This window comes from Pygoscelis adeliae, unplaced genomic scaffold, assembly GCF_000699105.1.
Source record: "Pygoscelis adeliae isolate BGI_AS28 unplaced genomic scaffold, ASM69910v1 Scaffold166, whole genome shotgun sequence".
Taxonomy (NCBI): Eukaryota; Metazoa; Chordata; class Aves; order Sphenisciformes; family Spheniscidae; genus Pygoscelis; species Pygoscelis adeliae.
This window is the reverse complement of record NW_008825156.1, coordinates 3661350-3676900: the sequence shown is the minus strand read 5'-3', so window position 1 is coordinate 3676900 and position 15551 is coordinate 3661350. Positions and strand designations below refer to the sequence as shown.

The 15551-nt window shown below is 36.9% G+C and overlaps 1 protein-coding gene across 1 annotated transcript in view; it reads right to left on the bottom strand.

The window, feature by feature from the left end:
- The window catches only part of USH1C (Usher syndrome 1C (autosomal recessive, severe)), a 47077-nt gene that overhangs the window by 31249 nt on the left and 277 nt on the right, over window positions 1–15551 (bottom strand). Inside the window, exons 2-11 of the mRNA XM_009328609.1 lie at window positions 15382–15449; window positions 13196–13339; window positions 12555–12693; window positions 4258–4366; window positions 4131–4155; window positions 3339–3396; window positions 2467–2561; window positions 1120–1204; window positions 643–702; window positions 304–360 (exon numbers count right to left, since the gene is read on the bottom strand). Coding sequence (XP_009326884.1) covers window positions 304–360; window positions 643–702; window positions 1120–1204; window positions 2467–2561; window positions 3339–3396; window positions 4131–4155; window positions 4258–4366; window positions 12555–12693; window positions 13196–13339; window positions 15382–15449 — 840 coding nt within the window. The remainder of the gene's footprint in view (window positions 1–303; window positions 361–642; window positions 703–1119; window positions 1205–2466; window positions 2562–3338; window positions 3397–4130; window positions 4156–4257; window positions 4367–12554; window positions 12694–13195; window positions 13340–15381; window positions 15450–15551) is intronic.

Sequence of the window (15551 nt, the reverse complement as noted above, 5' to 3'; positions counted from 1 at the left end):
GCAGGAGCAACTATCTATTAGAACAGAAGCTCTCAAACATGAGAAACCATTATGATAAAGTTCATTTCCATGCCTTGTCAAGGGAATGGTTTTGCACTGGCCCAGTCATGAAACTGTTAGAGAATACTGTGGTTATCAATAAAATAATCAAAAGCCACTCAACACTGCCCTGGCTTGACAGAATTTAGTGGTATAGACATTATAATGAAACACAGCTTTACTTCTTATCTATTTATTTTTATCATTTATTTGCCTGCATAGTAATCTTCACAAGTGTTCTGCTTTTATACATATACTACTTACAGCGCCTGCTACCACGGAGATAGTCAAAGTACGACTACTTTTGAGCACTCTGACAGCCTGCAAATTAAAGCAAAACAAAAATCAGTTTGAATTAAGTGATAAAAGGCCTGTATGTGTAAGATGAAAGATGCTGGTTGTCAAGGCTGGAATTTCCAGAAGACCCACCGGAACTAAACAGGGTGGTAGGTATTCAAATCTCCAAGTTCCCACGTTCAATACACAAACTCTTTGGTTAAGTAGCCTGATATCAGAACATATTTTTTGCAGCCAGGAAAATCAGACAGGTGCTTAATAAACTGACAACTACGTATTCGGGGAATTACGAAGACTTGATCTTACCTCTTTATGATCCACATTAGAAAAGTCCACTCCATTTACCTCAACAATCTGATCACCAACCTAAAGGAGTTAATCCAAATTTTAGTACAGATGCTAAATTAGTACATATATTAAACGAAAACAGAAAAAGAGATACTCTCTAACATTCTTAATACAATAATCATGGGTACTGGCAAAGTGCAAGGGGAACAGCAGAAACTGGGCAGGCCTGCACATCCTCCCATATTAGCATTTCCTATTGCTACTGTTTGAGACCGAATACTGAGCTCAATGAACTATCGGTCTGATCCAGGAGGGCACTTCTCATGTTCTTAAAGTTTAGGAAACTCTCTTCATTTGAAATGTAACCACACAGTATTTCTTTCCCATGGAAAAAAACCCACAGCTAGTGACTTTACAGTGATCCAGAATCCTTGAGGTAGTAAATACCAAACACGATTTCCTTGAGGTACCTACCTTGGAAGGTGGCATACTTACCTCTAAGCCCACTTCTGCTGAAAGAGAACCCGGCTTAACATTGCTGATAAAAATGCCTGGTTTTTGTGTTGGACCACTGGAAATACTGGTGTAATATAAAAAAATAAACATTTATAGGATAATATTTATAGAATAATAGAGTGTAATACCATGAGAAGTCTTAGTTGTCTTCTCATAATTTGTTTCCAATTAAAGACTGTTTTTGTGGTACTAGCCTTCTCTGAAACAAACACCAAAATTTGCCAGTACACACACAATGGTTTATCATCCTACTTTTCTATCCTTTACACCACAGAACTGTGATTTAAGAAAAAGCTAAAAGAAAAATATTCAAGCTTCTAGATTTTTCCTTAGATGTTGAAACTAACATAGTATACTGACCTACACTGTCTAAGGGACTGGGACACTAATGACATTGGAAAGCAAGCATGTAACACAACGAAGAATTACTAATTTCTTGCACTTCTACTCACTGAACTGCGGTATACTGTATGTATAATACAACGTTGTTGTTCAGGATTATTTATTAGAAGCAAGAAGGATATTTCAACCAAGGGCCAACATCTGCCCTGGAAACTTAAAGCTGCAGTCTAAGCTGGGCCCAAACACAGCAATGATTTTCATAGATAATATATCCAGCAGGTGATGATGAACCACCCCACCAGGTTTGTAAATATTTTTTTAAAAACCTTTAGATCTTCCAAATAATATGAAAGAAAACTTACGCTTTAAAAAAATATTCTGTGCAGTTCAATCTTAGTAACTTCAACTATATATTCCTAGATAGATAAGAAATCCTACAATATCCCTTCTGCCCCAAAGTCTCCATAACTAGCTGCAAGGACAGGAGTCTGAGAAGCATCTGTTAATATTTCCAAAAATCTTGCAAATTCAACATTACTTTTAGGAACTGAATATAGCTGTATGACAGCTTCTCAGTTCTGAAAAGGGTAATAGAAAGCAGTTGAAGTTCAGAGAGTGAACCTGACACCAGACAGCGCTGGAACTTGCTATGTCACAAAGCAGCATTTAAAAGTATTTTAAAATGTAAAAGCATTTAAAAGATCCAATTCCATGACAACTTGTATTATGTCACTTTCAGCCTGCTCTTATTTTTAAATTTAAAATATTTTTGTTGGTTTTAAGTCAGAACTTCTAACACAGGTATTTATGCTTTGTCTAATAATACATAATGTGGGCCACAGATATCCTCCTGTTCCAGTTTGCCTTCCTGATCCAGCGTGGATCTCCATTTTCTCCATTGATACCACATCAATGAAGGATAGAAATAACTGCCTTGGATGTCTCACTTAAACTAGTAACATTCAATGAGAAACACGTACCCACCTGCATCCCATGCCTTTTGTACCAATCAAGCTAATGAAGACTTTCTTCTCTTTATTCTCTCTCCCTCCAGAAGAAGCAAGACCAGCAACACTGCCCTTTCCTTCCTGTAGGGGATTAAAAAACCGCTGCAGATGTTACTCTGTGTTGAACTCGTATCAAGACTATTATAAAACTTCATGAAGCCAGGATCAAACCCTGCCAACATCAAGATAAGATTTCTCTGAGTTCCTACTGGAGATGAATGTGAAGTACAGTCATATCAGTGGAGCTGCATGGCTGAGGTGAAAGACTGAACTTATCTTTCTACTTGGAGAAGATCGTTTAAATAGTCAAACTTTGTCTTCAAAAAAGGATGAAGGAAAATTAGAGGAAAGTGATATGGCAAAAATAATCATTTAGACATTCCCTGACAAAAGAACTGGAAAAATACTTGATAGAGCTCACTATTTAACTAAGTCTTTCTTCCTGAAAGCAAAAGCACAGTAATTGCAGTCTCTTTTTTCATTGCTGCAACCCACAGAAGTCACTTGCATTCATACCTGTCATTCCTCCACTAATATAGCTAAGATAGACCAAATTATCTGTTAAAGATTTATACAGTAGTACTATAGCCTGGTAAGTTAATAAGCTCAAGCAAAGTAAAGTACCAATTAATGAGTAAAAGATATTTCATTTGTATCCTGCCCTTTCCTTATTTAATGATTCTAGAATCATTTCATATCACAAAAGATGTTTGTCCCAGAACCCTTGTAACAAGATAGTGCATCATAGAAATACACACAGTAACTTCTGTGATAAGGTCAGAGGAGAAAGTATTTCAGAACCATTACAGATTTCCCAGAAAACACCTTAATAAAATATTGATTGCTTACCCCAGAGTCTGACACAAACTGGTCCACATATTGCCATTTAAGGGGTTCATCTGCTGAACTGGAAGGAAAAAGTAATTTAAAATAATGGGGACAAAATAGATGTGAATGTATTCAAGAAGCTACTTCAGAATGTGGCCTCCTGTTTTGCATCCACAAGTTCCTCTGGATACCATTCACAACAACTGGTTTATTTTCCAGCAATTTAAATAGAACATCAAACAAGCATACAATTATTTAGGCTAGTAAAGCTGATCAAACATAAAATTGAGAAAACCTCTTCAAGTGAAACAATTTTGGGAAACTAAGAAAGACTGCAAAAATAATCATAACAACTTGAACTGCTTATATAAATGTCTATGCAGAGACACACCTCCCATCATCAACATTTCTCAAACACTCCACTTAACATTTCAACTTCTCAACAAAAATTGGAAGAGGACAATAATTTGAAATTTTTCTAAGCGCTGAAGCAATCATCAAATGTTACGTACATAAAGAAGCAGTGGAGCTCTCCGTTAAGCTAGGTGCATGATAATGAAATTTCCAGGTAATATCCAGGAATAATGAAGAAATAGAAGTTGGTTAAATTAAATAGGCAACTGGCATACAAAGTCAGATTCATCAAACAAGACATCTGCCTGTTTATCACAAAGGACATGATATTTTAATCAGCTACAGAAATGCCCATTCACACATTTTCAAAAACACAGATAAACACAGAGGTTCTCTGGATATTGAAGAGGCTATGTAAAAATGAATAACCTAATTTGTTTTCAAAGTAAATACCATTACCTTTTGACAGGTATCATGCCAATATCTGAAAAAGAAAAATACTCTGTTAAGTAATACTTTCTACAGATCACTAGCAATCTATTAACAGCAATCTTTAGTGATACAGGTGATTTTTTATATTACTTACATCTTACTTTTAGGGACACTATTTTCTTTGTACGAATGAGGTTTATGACTTCTTCATGTGTGCATGACGCAATGGAATATCCATTTATACGAACTATCTCATCTCCAACCTCAAAAATGAAAGGGAGAAGAAAAACTAGATTGTAAATTAACGTTAAAAAGTTTTTAAGCAATGATACAATCTGGCAATCATTTTGATGCAAAGGTTTGATAATGTTGAGTCCTGAATACTTTTTGAATTTCAGTTAATGTCCAGATCAGATTTACCTGTATTTGTTTGAACTTAGTATTTAACACCAAAAGGGCAGACTAATGGCCGAATAACAATTTTATAAATAATATCTAGAGGAAAGCATAAAAATGAGTCTCTACACATCAGATTTGTACTCCACAGATTACCTTAATTACAAGTGTCTGTATTTCAATTCAAATAATTTTGGAGTGACTTTCTTCCTTTATACTTCAGCAGCTTAAGTTTGCTTTTACCACATGTTCTCATCCCTTCTTAACTATTTTGATCAACAGGAAACTAAACTTGGTCTTACTACCTTGCCCGATTCTGGATTCAGAACAATGCATTATTTTAATGGAATTTACCTCCATTTCAGGTGCAACATCTGATTAATTACAATAGTCATGTACTAGCATAATGAATGCTTATTCTGGGATGCAGTAGCTTAAGTCACTTGGATCATCTACATTAGTTACAAACTTGTATGCTACTCGTGTGACAGATTTTCAAGTGTTTCACAGCAGCAACCCATCATACGCTATGGCTGAGAAGATGGTACCACCACCCTACTGTGGCCCCTAGGCTGTGGCATTCCCCCTGTTGTGTGACACGAAAAAAGTGAGAAAACTTGAGACAGAAACATAGAAGGAATCTCCCACCAGATAGTCAAGTCAGTCACTTATTCCCAAGCTTACTCAGGCCTCCATGTGTATGCAATATATATATATATATATATTTTTGGTATTCATGGGTGACAGGGAGCATAGTCAGCTACAGAGCAGACCAAGAACATGCACTCTGAATAGCAGAGAGAAAACTAGTGTTAGCCCTGAGGCAAATTTAGATGAAGATAACTTGACTGAAAGGACCAGTAATTTGTACTCTGTCCTCCACCCTAAGGGATTGGCTCTGGGTCTCTGTAGAGATACAGGCCTTTTTTGATTACCTTCCAAACCTACGTGCATTTTGTCTCACAAATTGGGTATACAATGGACTGAAAAGCAATTGGAATTTTCCACCCAGGTTTCACCTGTTGTGTGAGAAAAGATGTAGCGGGTTTACTAATAGGAAAAAAAAAACCAAACCAGGTATTCTAGAGCAAAAAAATAATACTAGATAACTAACTGCATACTAGTGTAAATGATAACCCTCATTGCCAGTGTGTACTACCTGCCTTAAAAGACTTCAATATTGTTCTGAACAAATCACAGAAAAACATATCAGAAAACTCTCATGAAGGAATGAGAGCAGAAATACAAAAACAACTGAACTATCCTCCAGCATCTTTATATTAGTATACTGCACCAAAAAGAAGTAACATATCTGGAAGCAAAAGACTGTAGAAACGAATCTATGCAGTGCATTCAATTTATCTCCAAGACTCATGGTCTGATCCTAAAACAGGCCAGCTTTACACAGAAACTACGTATGTCCTGGTATATAAATTAAGTACAAAGACCATTCTCTAGCACTGAAGGTAATTCCTCCAAAGCAGGGTGGCTCCATGTAACCTGCTCTCTAGGAATCACCCCTGGCATGTGTTATCACCTGAACTGCACACTGGGGACCACCCTAACATCTATCAGCAATCAAATAGCAGCACCCCAAGAATATTCCCTAGCAGTCCTCACTAGTGTAGAACAGACAGGGTGCCATAAGCTTTCAGCTGCTTCTATAAAATTTCAAATCTTAATTATCAGAACACACGAAAGAACTAATAGGACGAATGTTTATTTGGTGATAAAATGACAGTACATCATTGGAAAGCTTTTATTTCAAAAGATTTCCCTTCCTCTAATACAAATCCAAATTTGGTATGATGACTAGACTAGAAATTTCCAAGATTCTGTGAACTCTCCCTAATGATCCCCTTAGCTAGGTAGACTGAGAAGGAATCAGTGATGGAGACTGATTGCCCACTTCATTTAAGGTTGTATCTTATTATCTGCTCAAGATAACACTGAAAAATGCCAGGCCCTGGCTAGAGCATCATAAGCAAAGACTTTTACATACTGTGAACCATGTGTCATGGCTGTGTGAAAACTAGTGCATACTCTCTTCCATTAGGCAATGCAAATCAATCCTCTGCACGGTAGGATATACAAACGATTACCAGGAAATGGCTTTAACAACAAATCATCAACAACACCCTCTTATATCTCTGTACTTTGATCTCCACAAGAACAAAGCTTTCACTTTAGGTTTGGAAAAGGTCCTTATACTATAAATTAAGAGCACAATTTTTTACAGTCTTAGTGAACATCTTTATTGACTAAAAAGTCTAGGAGAAGAGGCAGGTTCATCATAATGCATTTGGTGAAAGTTAGTTAATATAAAGACTCTGGCTATACTAGTTCTGATCTGGGGAGAACTTCCCTTTCATCCACTTGCTTTGGGACTGCCAGTGCACCAGCCCCTGGTACCAAGATGAGTTGTGAACACACTTTCAACTGCTGCTGCAGAAGATCAGAAGAGTTAGCTCTTCCAGAGTGCAGGGGGCACAGAAGAGTCACCAGGAACAGAAAGGGATGAGAAGATTCATTCAGCCCTAACCACTAAGGTGGTGCAAAAAAAAAAAAAAGTCATTGTGCAAAAAACACTATCTGCTTACAGAATTAAAGACTTCATTGTAATATTCACAACAGTATTACAATAAATATCGTAATCTTTAATGCGTTTAAGACTGTGCAAGCAATTGCCACCTTACATAACTGTGACCCAAATTTTAAGTTTTTTTTTCTTTTGAGCCAGATACTTCTAGTCTCCCCTTTCCAACATTACTGTTCACTCGAAGGATAGAAGGTAACGCCACCAGTCTTAGTCAGACTGAGCAAGTGATCTACTGTGGCCATACAGACTAAATCATACAGTGTATCCACTGTTTCCTCCATCACACAAGTTTGATGGGAGTACCTGTGCCTGAAAAAAGTGAAGAAGTCACAGTCTAGCTCACTGAGGACTAGCTTCCTTGTACCTTGCTGACAGTTTTAGGGAAAAAATGGGCACAGCTGGAGACTCCTCCTCTGGCACTGCACAGCTCAGCACCAAAAGACTAAATTTGCATCACCACATTTATTTGAGAGGAGGGAGTGAAACTGGAATTCGGAATTCCTCAATATGGCCTATGTCTTAGAGACAGTCACATTAACACACACTGTAACAGGTCTACCCTTTGGTGACAGGACATTGGGCATGCCATCACCTTCTGCCTTTTTTCATATGTAATAAGTATTATCAAATCTTCCTACCGTGATCTGTTCAGCTAAAAAAACCAAAACCAAAAAACCCAACAAAACAACAAACCACCTGCTTATCTTTTTCACTTCTTTCACAAACTTTTCTACTGCTTCTGGGAAGTGCCATATGCTCTGCAATAGTACACAAAACATTAACAACACGTCCACTGTACCAGCATAGCTCATGTAGTGCAGTTTCCTCTCCACTGAACTCAAATATTTCTATCTGACATAACACAGCGTCGAAAGACTACAAAAGCAAAGAAAATGCAATATGTGACTGTCTTGCAGAAGAGAACACACTTGCAGAGGTAGAACATGACTGTAGTCCCCAGCCCCTAACCAGTGGGGCTGCTGCTCCACCTGCTGGACATCCAAAAATCTCACCCAGGGTAATGGCCTGCGTGCAATTTGCAGCACTCCCAAGAGCTTGACTGTTTTCATTTAACTCAGTCAGATTTTTAGCATGAACTTTAATAAGAGCAGAAATAGGTCAGTACCGAAGGCTTTTGAACCTACAGCCTGTGGTAAAAATGCAGAATCAGACAAGGAAAAACACATGGGGTCTGCAGTTTAGTGTCACACCCCTGACAGCTCTCGCTATGAAAGAACACTCAGTTAACCAAATTGTTCCAAACGTTCAAAACCACATCCATCCACCCACCCACCCCACAGGCCTGGCAGCCATGCTATTGCACTCCTCTTTCCTCTGCTAAATTCTAAGCTAGTTCCCCACCCCAAAACCAAGAATTTAGTCTAGAGCTGTTCCATTGCCCTCGGTGCTTCAGGAAATCCATTGTAACTAATGTATTCTTAGGACTGTTATTAGCACTGGCAATGTGACTGTACTGCCAAGAAGCAAAATGGCTCAGAGATAAGTCAGAATTGTGGCACTGTGCGTAAAGACTCAATATCCTCTACAAACCATAAAGACTCTCAGCCTATTTAGGATTCTACTGGTTATTCTAGGAAATGGTAGAAAAGCGAGTGACCTCTGCTTTTCAAAGGAAGGTTGAGTTAGTCAATAGTAAAAAGCTCAAAAAGCTTCCTCCATTCCCATCTCTGGCCTTTCTCTTGGTTACTCACTTGCAAAAAATACCATACATTTGCATATAACTATTTAACCTCAAGTATGCAATATTGACCTCATTTGATCTACCTAGACTTTTCTATTGATCTTACGTATTTGTTCTTGGTGGGTTTTTTTGTGGTTTTAGTTTAGTTCAAGATCCCTCCTTTACTCACATCTTCCACATCATGCAGACTATAACAGACCATGGAGCCTGGGTTTGCACAAACACAGCTTTTTAAAAGGGTAACCTAACCTACTGTTATTAACTACAATGCCATAACACACAGAAACATCCCAGTTTTAGGACTGCAAATGGCAGCACTGTTTATGAATCTCCATATAGCTTCTGTATCACCAGAACAAGTGTTGCTCTGAGGATGACATCATTCACTAAGCGAGTCATATCTGTTAGTATTATATCATCTCCCTAAGAGTCACACACTTACAAAATTATAAATGCAGCAAAGAGCATATTTTATTTTTTCCCTCCCATATGGGAATGAACTTTTCCCATATAGATATTTTTAATACTCCTCTTTGCTGAGCTTCAGAAATGAAACAAAAAGACAGTCTAGTACTCTTCACTCATCCTAATGACATTTCTGTTACTGACTGACAATGTATGACTGATGGTGCTTTAGAAATACACCAATCTAGGCTGAACTACAGGAGATGTAGACATGTAACAAACTGCTTCTCTTCAGGACACTTGAACAGCTTTTCCTGCTAAAAGTCTCTATACACTGAAGTAATTAATAGCTGTTTTCATATATTTTGTTACTTTTGTACTGGTATCACTGTATAGTAATCTTCTCAATCAGAAGCAGTAGAGATAAAAGTCTGCAGGATTGAACAGAGTAGAACAGTAACAATTACTTTGTTATTATATATCACTGTTTCCCTTTCCCTATCAAACAGGGAGATGACGGACTTTCAAAAGAAAAGCTGCAAACCTAACTTTTCCCCAAGTAAAATGCCTACTATTTGTAACTTTTAACATAAGAAATATAATATTTAGTGCTTCCAGGAAATTGAAGGGTTTTTATATAATAGCATCACTGTTTCAAATTTCTCATTTTGTATACTTCTTCCACTTTCATCACTCATACCAATCTCCATCTCTTTGTATTCAGCAGAATCCCCACAGACAGAAGTATCAGAAAGCAGAGGAAAAAAAAACCCTGAAGTACATTTCTTCATGAAAAGACAGAACACTTGCCTTTTAGAGAAATGGTAGTTAAAAAAGGGTCAAAACTACAAATGCCTCAGCAAGCCTTCATGATCATTCAATCATTTTAATGTAGCTTGGAAACTACTTCACGGAGAAATCATGCAAAATGAATTTGAATTTTTTAAAAAAGCAGCAGGATGTAAAACTGATAGTATAATAGAAGATCATTATACCTTTCTCAGACAGCATTTTTGGGATAGAAAATGTGTAGAGATTTAGTTAAATAAAGCAGGTGGGTGAAATTTCAGAAGCAGTTGGCTTTACTATGAGACAGCAATTTAGAACAATGGGCTGCCTGTCAGCTCTTGTTATTCAGTGGGGTTCAAAAAGTGCCTAATGCCACCTATTATGAAGGCACTTTAGGCTGAGCTTTAACACCACGTATCAAAAAACGTAAGTCAGACAGTTACGTGAGCTGCGAAGCACCATCTGTTCATATTAATACATATAATCTAACAAATCCATAGTCAGTCTCAAGCATATTTCCCCCTTATTGTCCCTACTTTGTCTGCCAAACTCCAACCACATTCTAAGTTGCAGTACAATTTGTACAACCCAGCCTAAAGATCCTTTACAATCCCATTCACTGTCACCAACATGTAGTACAATGGCCTCAGTCACAGAAAGCCAGTAGGGCCTTTTTGCATACTGAGAAAAAACAAAAATTGACGTCCTTACAGTAGCACAACTGAGCATAACTCCTTATCTATCGATCATGTCAAAACATTAGTCTGAAACAAGCAGAGAAGCAGAGCTACAATACAGCATTAAGATGAATGTACTAGCATGACAGTTTAAGACAGTGGCTATTAAGTCCTTCATTGCTCAGCATCATTAATGCCTTCCAGTATTTCCAGGAGACCATTTCAAAAGCCATGTAAGTGACTGGTCTTTGTCTTTTGCTCAGTTTTCTAGCAGTGGAAGAAGGATGCAGCTGGAATCTCTCTACTGAGCTGATCACAATCCAGGAACAACTCTCTTGTCTACATTTCCCATTCTCACTGTGTAATGTAGTGCACCAGGTACACAAGCTTTTGCAGTACAAACTCTGGGAAGGTGCATCAACACCCTTTTCTGGAGTTACCCACTGGCAAATCCCATGCTTAAAAGTAGGCTACCAACACATCCAGCACAGTGTTTGTGGTGTCCTATGCCACCCTCTCAATTCTAACTAAATACAGAATTTGTGGGGGTGTATTCCCTGAATTTGTGGTTTTGTTCTAAGAAGGAACTTCTAAAAGCGTCTACGGAGTCGGTCATGTGCTGGTCCAGAGCAGGCTGCCAGAAGACAGAACTAATTCAATGGTGATTCTGAATTAATGAATGGGATATATAGGTATGAATGAACAAAAGGGTACATGCATGTATGCATGCAGAGAGAGGAACACTTATTCAAATTTTAGAAAGCTCTCAGCATGAATTATACAAACATGGTACCCTAACTTTGACTGCCTTGTCGACACAGAGCTGTTTGGTTTTTTTTTTTTTTTTAAATTTACGAGAGTGGTGGGGTTACACTGAAGCATATCTACAAAACACATTAGTTTAATTAAACACTGTAATGAATCATGCCAGTCTAATACATTTTGGACTAGTATTAAATATAATCCTTAAACATCAGTACTTCCAGCAACTATTCACACTTGACAAACTGAAGTTAGCCAGGCATATCAGCCTTTCTACTCAGAAACACAGACCTTTAATACACCTTATCAGCTTCAAAAGCATAGAAAGATGCAGACATTTGCCATACCAACTGCTCACTTCTCTCTTCACTAAGATCTATACGAGCAAGAAATGACACACTCAAAAAAACCAAACACCCAAAATTTCATTAATGCAAGTTGCATAAGTACCAATATAGAAAAAATGTTTCTATAGATAATTATTTTTGCCAATCTTTTTACAGTTCATCTATCTAAAATGTAATCACTGAAAGTGCAATTCTACACAGTACAAAGGATACTGAAAATGGTTAAAAATAGGTTCTTTCTTTTATGTACTTCCATTGCATAAACCAAAACCCCCACAATTTATACATGAAGTTCAAATAAACACTTCATTACACAGATTATATCTGTGCAGGACAGCATTAAGAGTTTTAGTATTTATATGCTCTGTTTTACATTTAATCAGAATTTGGCAACTTAAAACACTCTTCCACAGTCTAGTAAGAGATCTTTCTTTCCATCTGCTTACATTTAACTGTTGCTACTCATGAAGTATAAACACTCCAGAAAGTCCCTTTATCTTAAAAAGTTATCATATCCCAAATATGAAAAAGGTTTACATATCATTAAAATTGGTGAAAAGAAAAGAACAATTTTAGTAACTTGATTCACCATCGGTATAATGGTATTTACTATGGCATGGACTTACATATTTTATGAATTTTATTACAAGAGACAAAGAGCACCTTTAGCAATAGCTATTTCTAAACATTAAAGAAAATTCTTACTGCCTGCTTCCCTAACATTGTAGCAAAAGGCTTTCTGCAGCACAGCAGCCATGAATATAATTTTCTTACCTGAAGTCCAACATTGTCTGCCTGTCCTCCTTTAACTAACTGGGAGATGAACAGGCCACAGTTAAATTCCACTCCACCTCTCACACTTATTCCAAGTCCTTCAGGATGCAAACGATCCAGTCTCACCTCTTTCAGCTTTCTGCAAAAATGGAAGATACTTGGCTGTTCAGCTGCATAACACTTCATGGCAATAACGTTTCAAAGTTACACATTATTTTTCTCTTATAACATTTAGGCATGAAAACAGCAAGTTGACTGAAGTTTGGATGGATGTGTGTTAGCTAAAGCCATCAAGTATTTTTCATAAGAAAAGACACCTGCAATCATTGAAGCTGTCTGCTTCTAGAGGGTTAGAGCTACAAGAATTTTTTTTTAAATTAAATGCAGGAAAAATGAGAAAAGATTGTTTCAACTGGAAAGCATATTTTTTCTACTCCCTTACCCTGCTTTTACTAGATTAAACTACTTGGCAAACAATTTCAAGTAGCTCAAAACTGTACTTCTAGCAAATATAGCGAAAGTAAAAAAATTATGCCCAGCTCTACACAGGTGACTGATATTTTAATCGGAGTTTATCTGAAAACTCAGTCAGTATTTCCTGCTTGTATTTAAGTTAGCTGTATTGTTCTGCATTCTCTTACCGTGATCTTTTGGGTGTAAGCTGATCATATTCCACCTGGTGTTTTAATGGGATAAGTGGGCGGATAGCATCAAATAGAGGCAATCTGCTTGGTTCATTAATCACAAGTTTTAGGTCCCCCACAAGCACTGGGAGATTCATAGATCTACAAAAAACAGTGAGAAAACAGGCACAGGTAATCAACACATCAACACAAAGCATCATTTAATAATTTGCTGTACACATGGCTTCAAAATTTGCATGTCCCTTCAACCTATTGAAAAAGTTATTTATATAGATATTGGTTTAACCAAAGCAAAATAGCCTCTGAGAAAGCAAGCCTTCTGTAAGCAAGTTTGACGGTTGGACTCGATGATCTTAGAGGTCTTTTCCAACCTTAATGATTCTATGATTCAAAGAGGAATAACAACTACCTCCTCCAAAATAACTGAAATGTCCTATATATTGCCTTTATCTTTTAAGGTCACTCACATCACTTTTATAGATGACATTTTTAATTCCGTTCTCAGAGTCCCCAAAAGATTTACGGAGCCATTTGGAAATAGCTTTCCAGACGAGATAGACCTGCCTACTAGATTTTTGTTTCCTTTCTAGTTAGCAATCCTTCTAAGTGAATCTAGGCTACAAGCTTCTTCCTCTCCTGAACTTAAGGGACTGACAAATTGTTTTGATCCAGGAAAAAAAAATCACGATAGTCAGTAGTTAGAGCAAAGACTTGGTTTAAGTTTTAAATTTTTTTTCAAATGAAAGTTGAAGGGCCATCAACCAATAAACAAAATCCACAGAAGTTAAACCGCTGTGAACACCTGTTTTATCAGAGCTATGCAAAGTAGTCTCCTTGATATTGTCAGCACTGAGACAGTTATAGGTCTAGAAAATGTACTTCATTGCCCAGCTGCAAGAGTAGAGTAACAGCTCCTTAAGATTCAGTGGAGCTATTCCTACACAACATCCAGTTAAACTTAGTCTATATTATTTGCTCTTCCCTCTCTTATAATTTACGTTTCCTGGCATACAATATTTCTGAGGCACTGAAAATACAGATCAGGAATGCATATTACATGGGATTAGAGGTCAAATACTTTTGGAAATGCTATTCACAGTGAAGCAGACATTAAGTGTTAACTCCAACAGCAATTGCACATATTTTTTCCCTGGAATACTTCATAATGTATTCAAAAAAGTGATACATCGTCAACATATGTTCACAAAGATATTGAAAATTTTGCTCAAGTCATTGCAATTTTAGAAATTGAAGAAAAATTACTATATGCATTGTTAATTGTGTAACTGCAAGAAGATTTTAAATAATTAAGAGCTACTGAATCAACCGGCTTTCCAAACAACAGGCTTTATGAATGGAAAAGCAATTAGACAGACCTGAGTGAAACTGAATCAGATATGTAGCTGAATACACCCATAACTATAGCTCAGTGCAAACATCAGATGGAAACATCTACATTTCACTCAGCTGAGATGCTATTAAGTTATGAATGGAAACAAAGTCTATCAGAGCCACTTGTCTATGATGAGTGGAAAATACATTCTCATCTTCTTTGAAGAACAACGGATCAGATGCTGATCTCATTTGCAATGATACAGGTCCTAAGCAACTGTGGTTTAAATCAGTTTGGCAAAAGGATTGGTAATAGGCCTATCACCTTACCATTTTTTTCCCCATTATGTCATAATAAGCCAGAGTTGTTAAACATGTCAGATTCCCAGACTAAATTTTTTCAGCTTTCAGATAAAACAGTTGCAAATTTTTATGTGAACAGCTAGCAAGAATCTTTGAAAAGCAAACTCAATGAAAACCTCTGTTGCAAATAAATAAGCATCATTTGGAAATACTAATGAATTTGATTAACGCTCTCTTCCTCTTTCCTAAGAACAGTTTTATCATCCAGGTGCTTTTTTCTCCCCCCGATATGAATCCACCAAATTCTTTTACAAAACTGCCAAGTCATAAAACCAAAGTAACTTTATAGGTGATTACAGACATGCTCCTTCCTTGTCTGCAGGCTACGCTGTAAAAGTATAAGACTTCATTAAACAGAATAAAAACTATTACTTCAACTACTTTTCTAGTAGCACATAGGAAGACCACTTAAAATCTTGAATATTCACTCTTTACATTTAAAAAGATTAGTAAAATTCTACACAAACATATATAAAGCTAGATCTTACTGGTGGTACATCCGCAGCACATCATAAAGGTAATCCTTCTCCGCCTCATTGTCAATTAGTAGATTAACCTGAAAACCCAAGGACATTATTGTAAATCTCTGACTAAATAGTCACAAATGTTGAACATACAAGGCTTTAAAAAGTTCTTAAGTCATAAAACAAAGATTTCA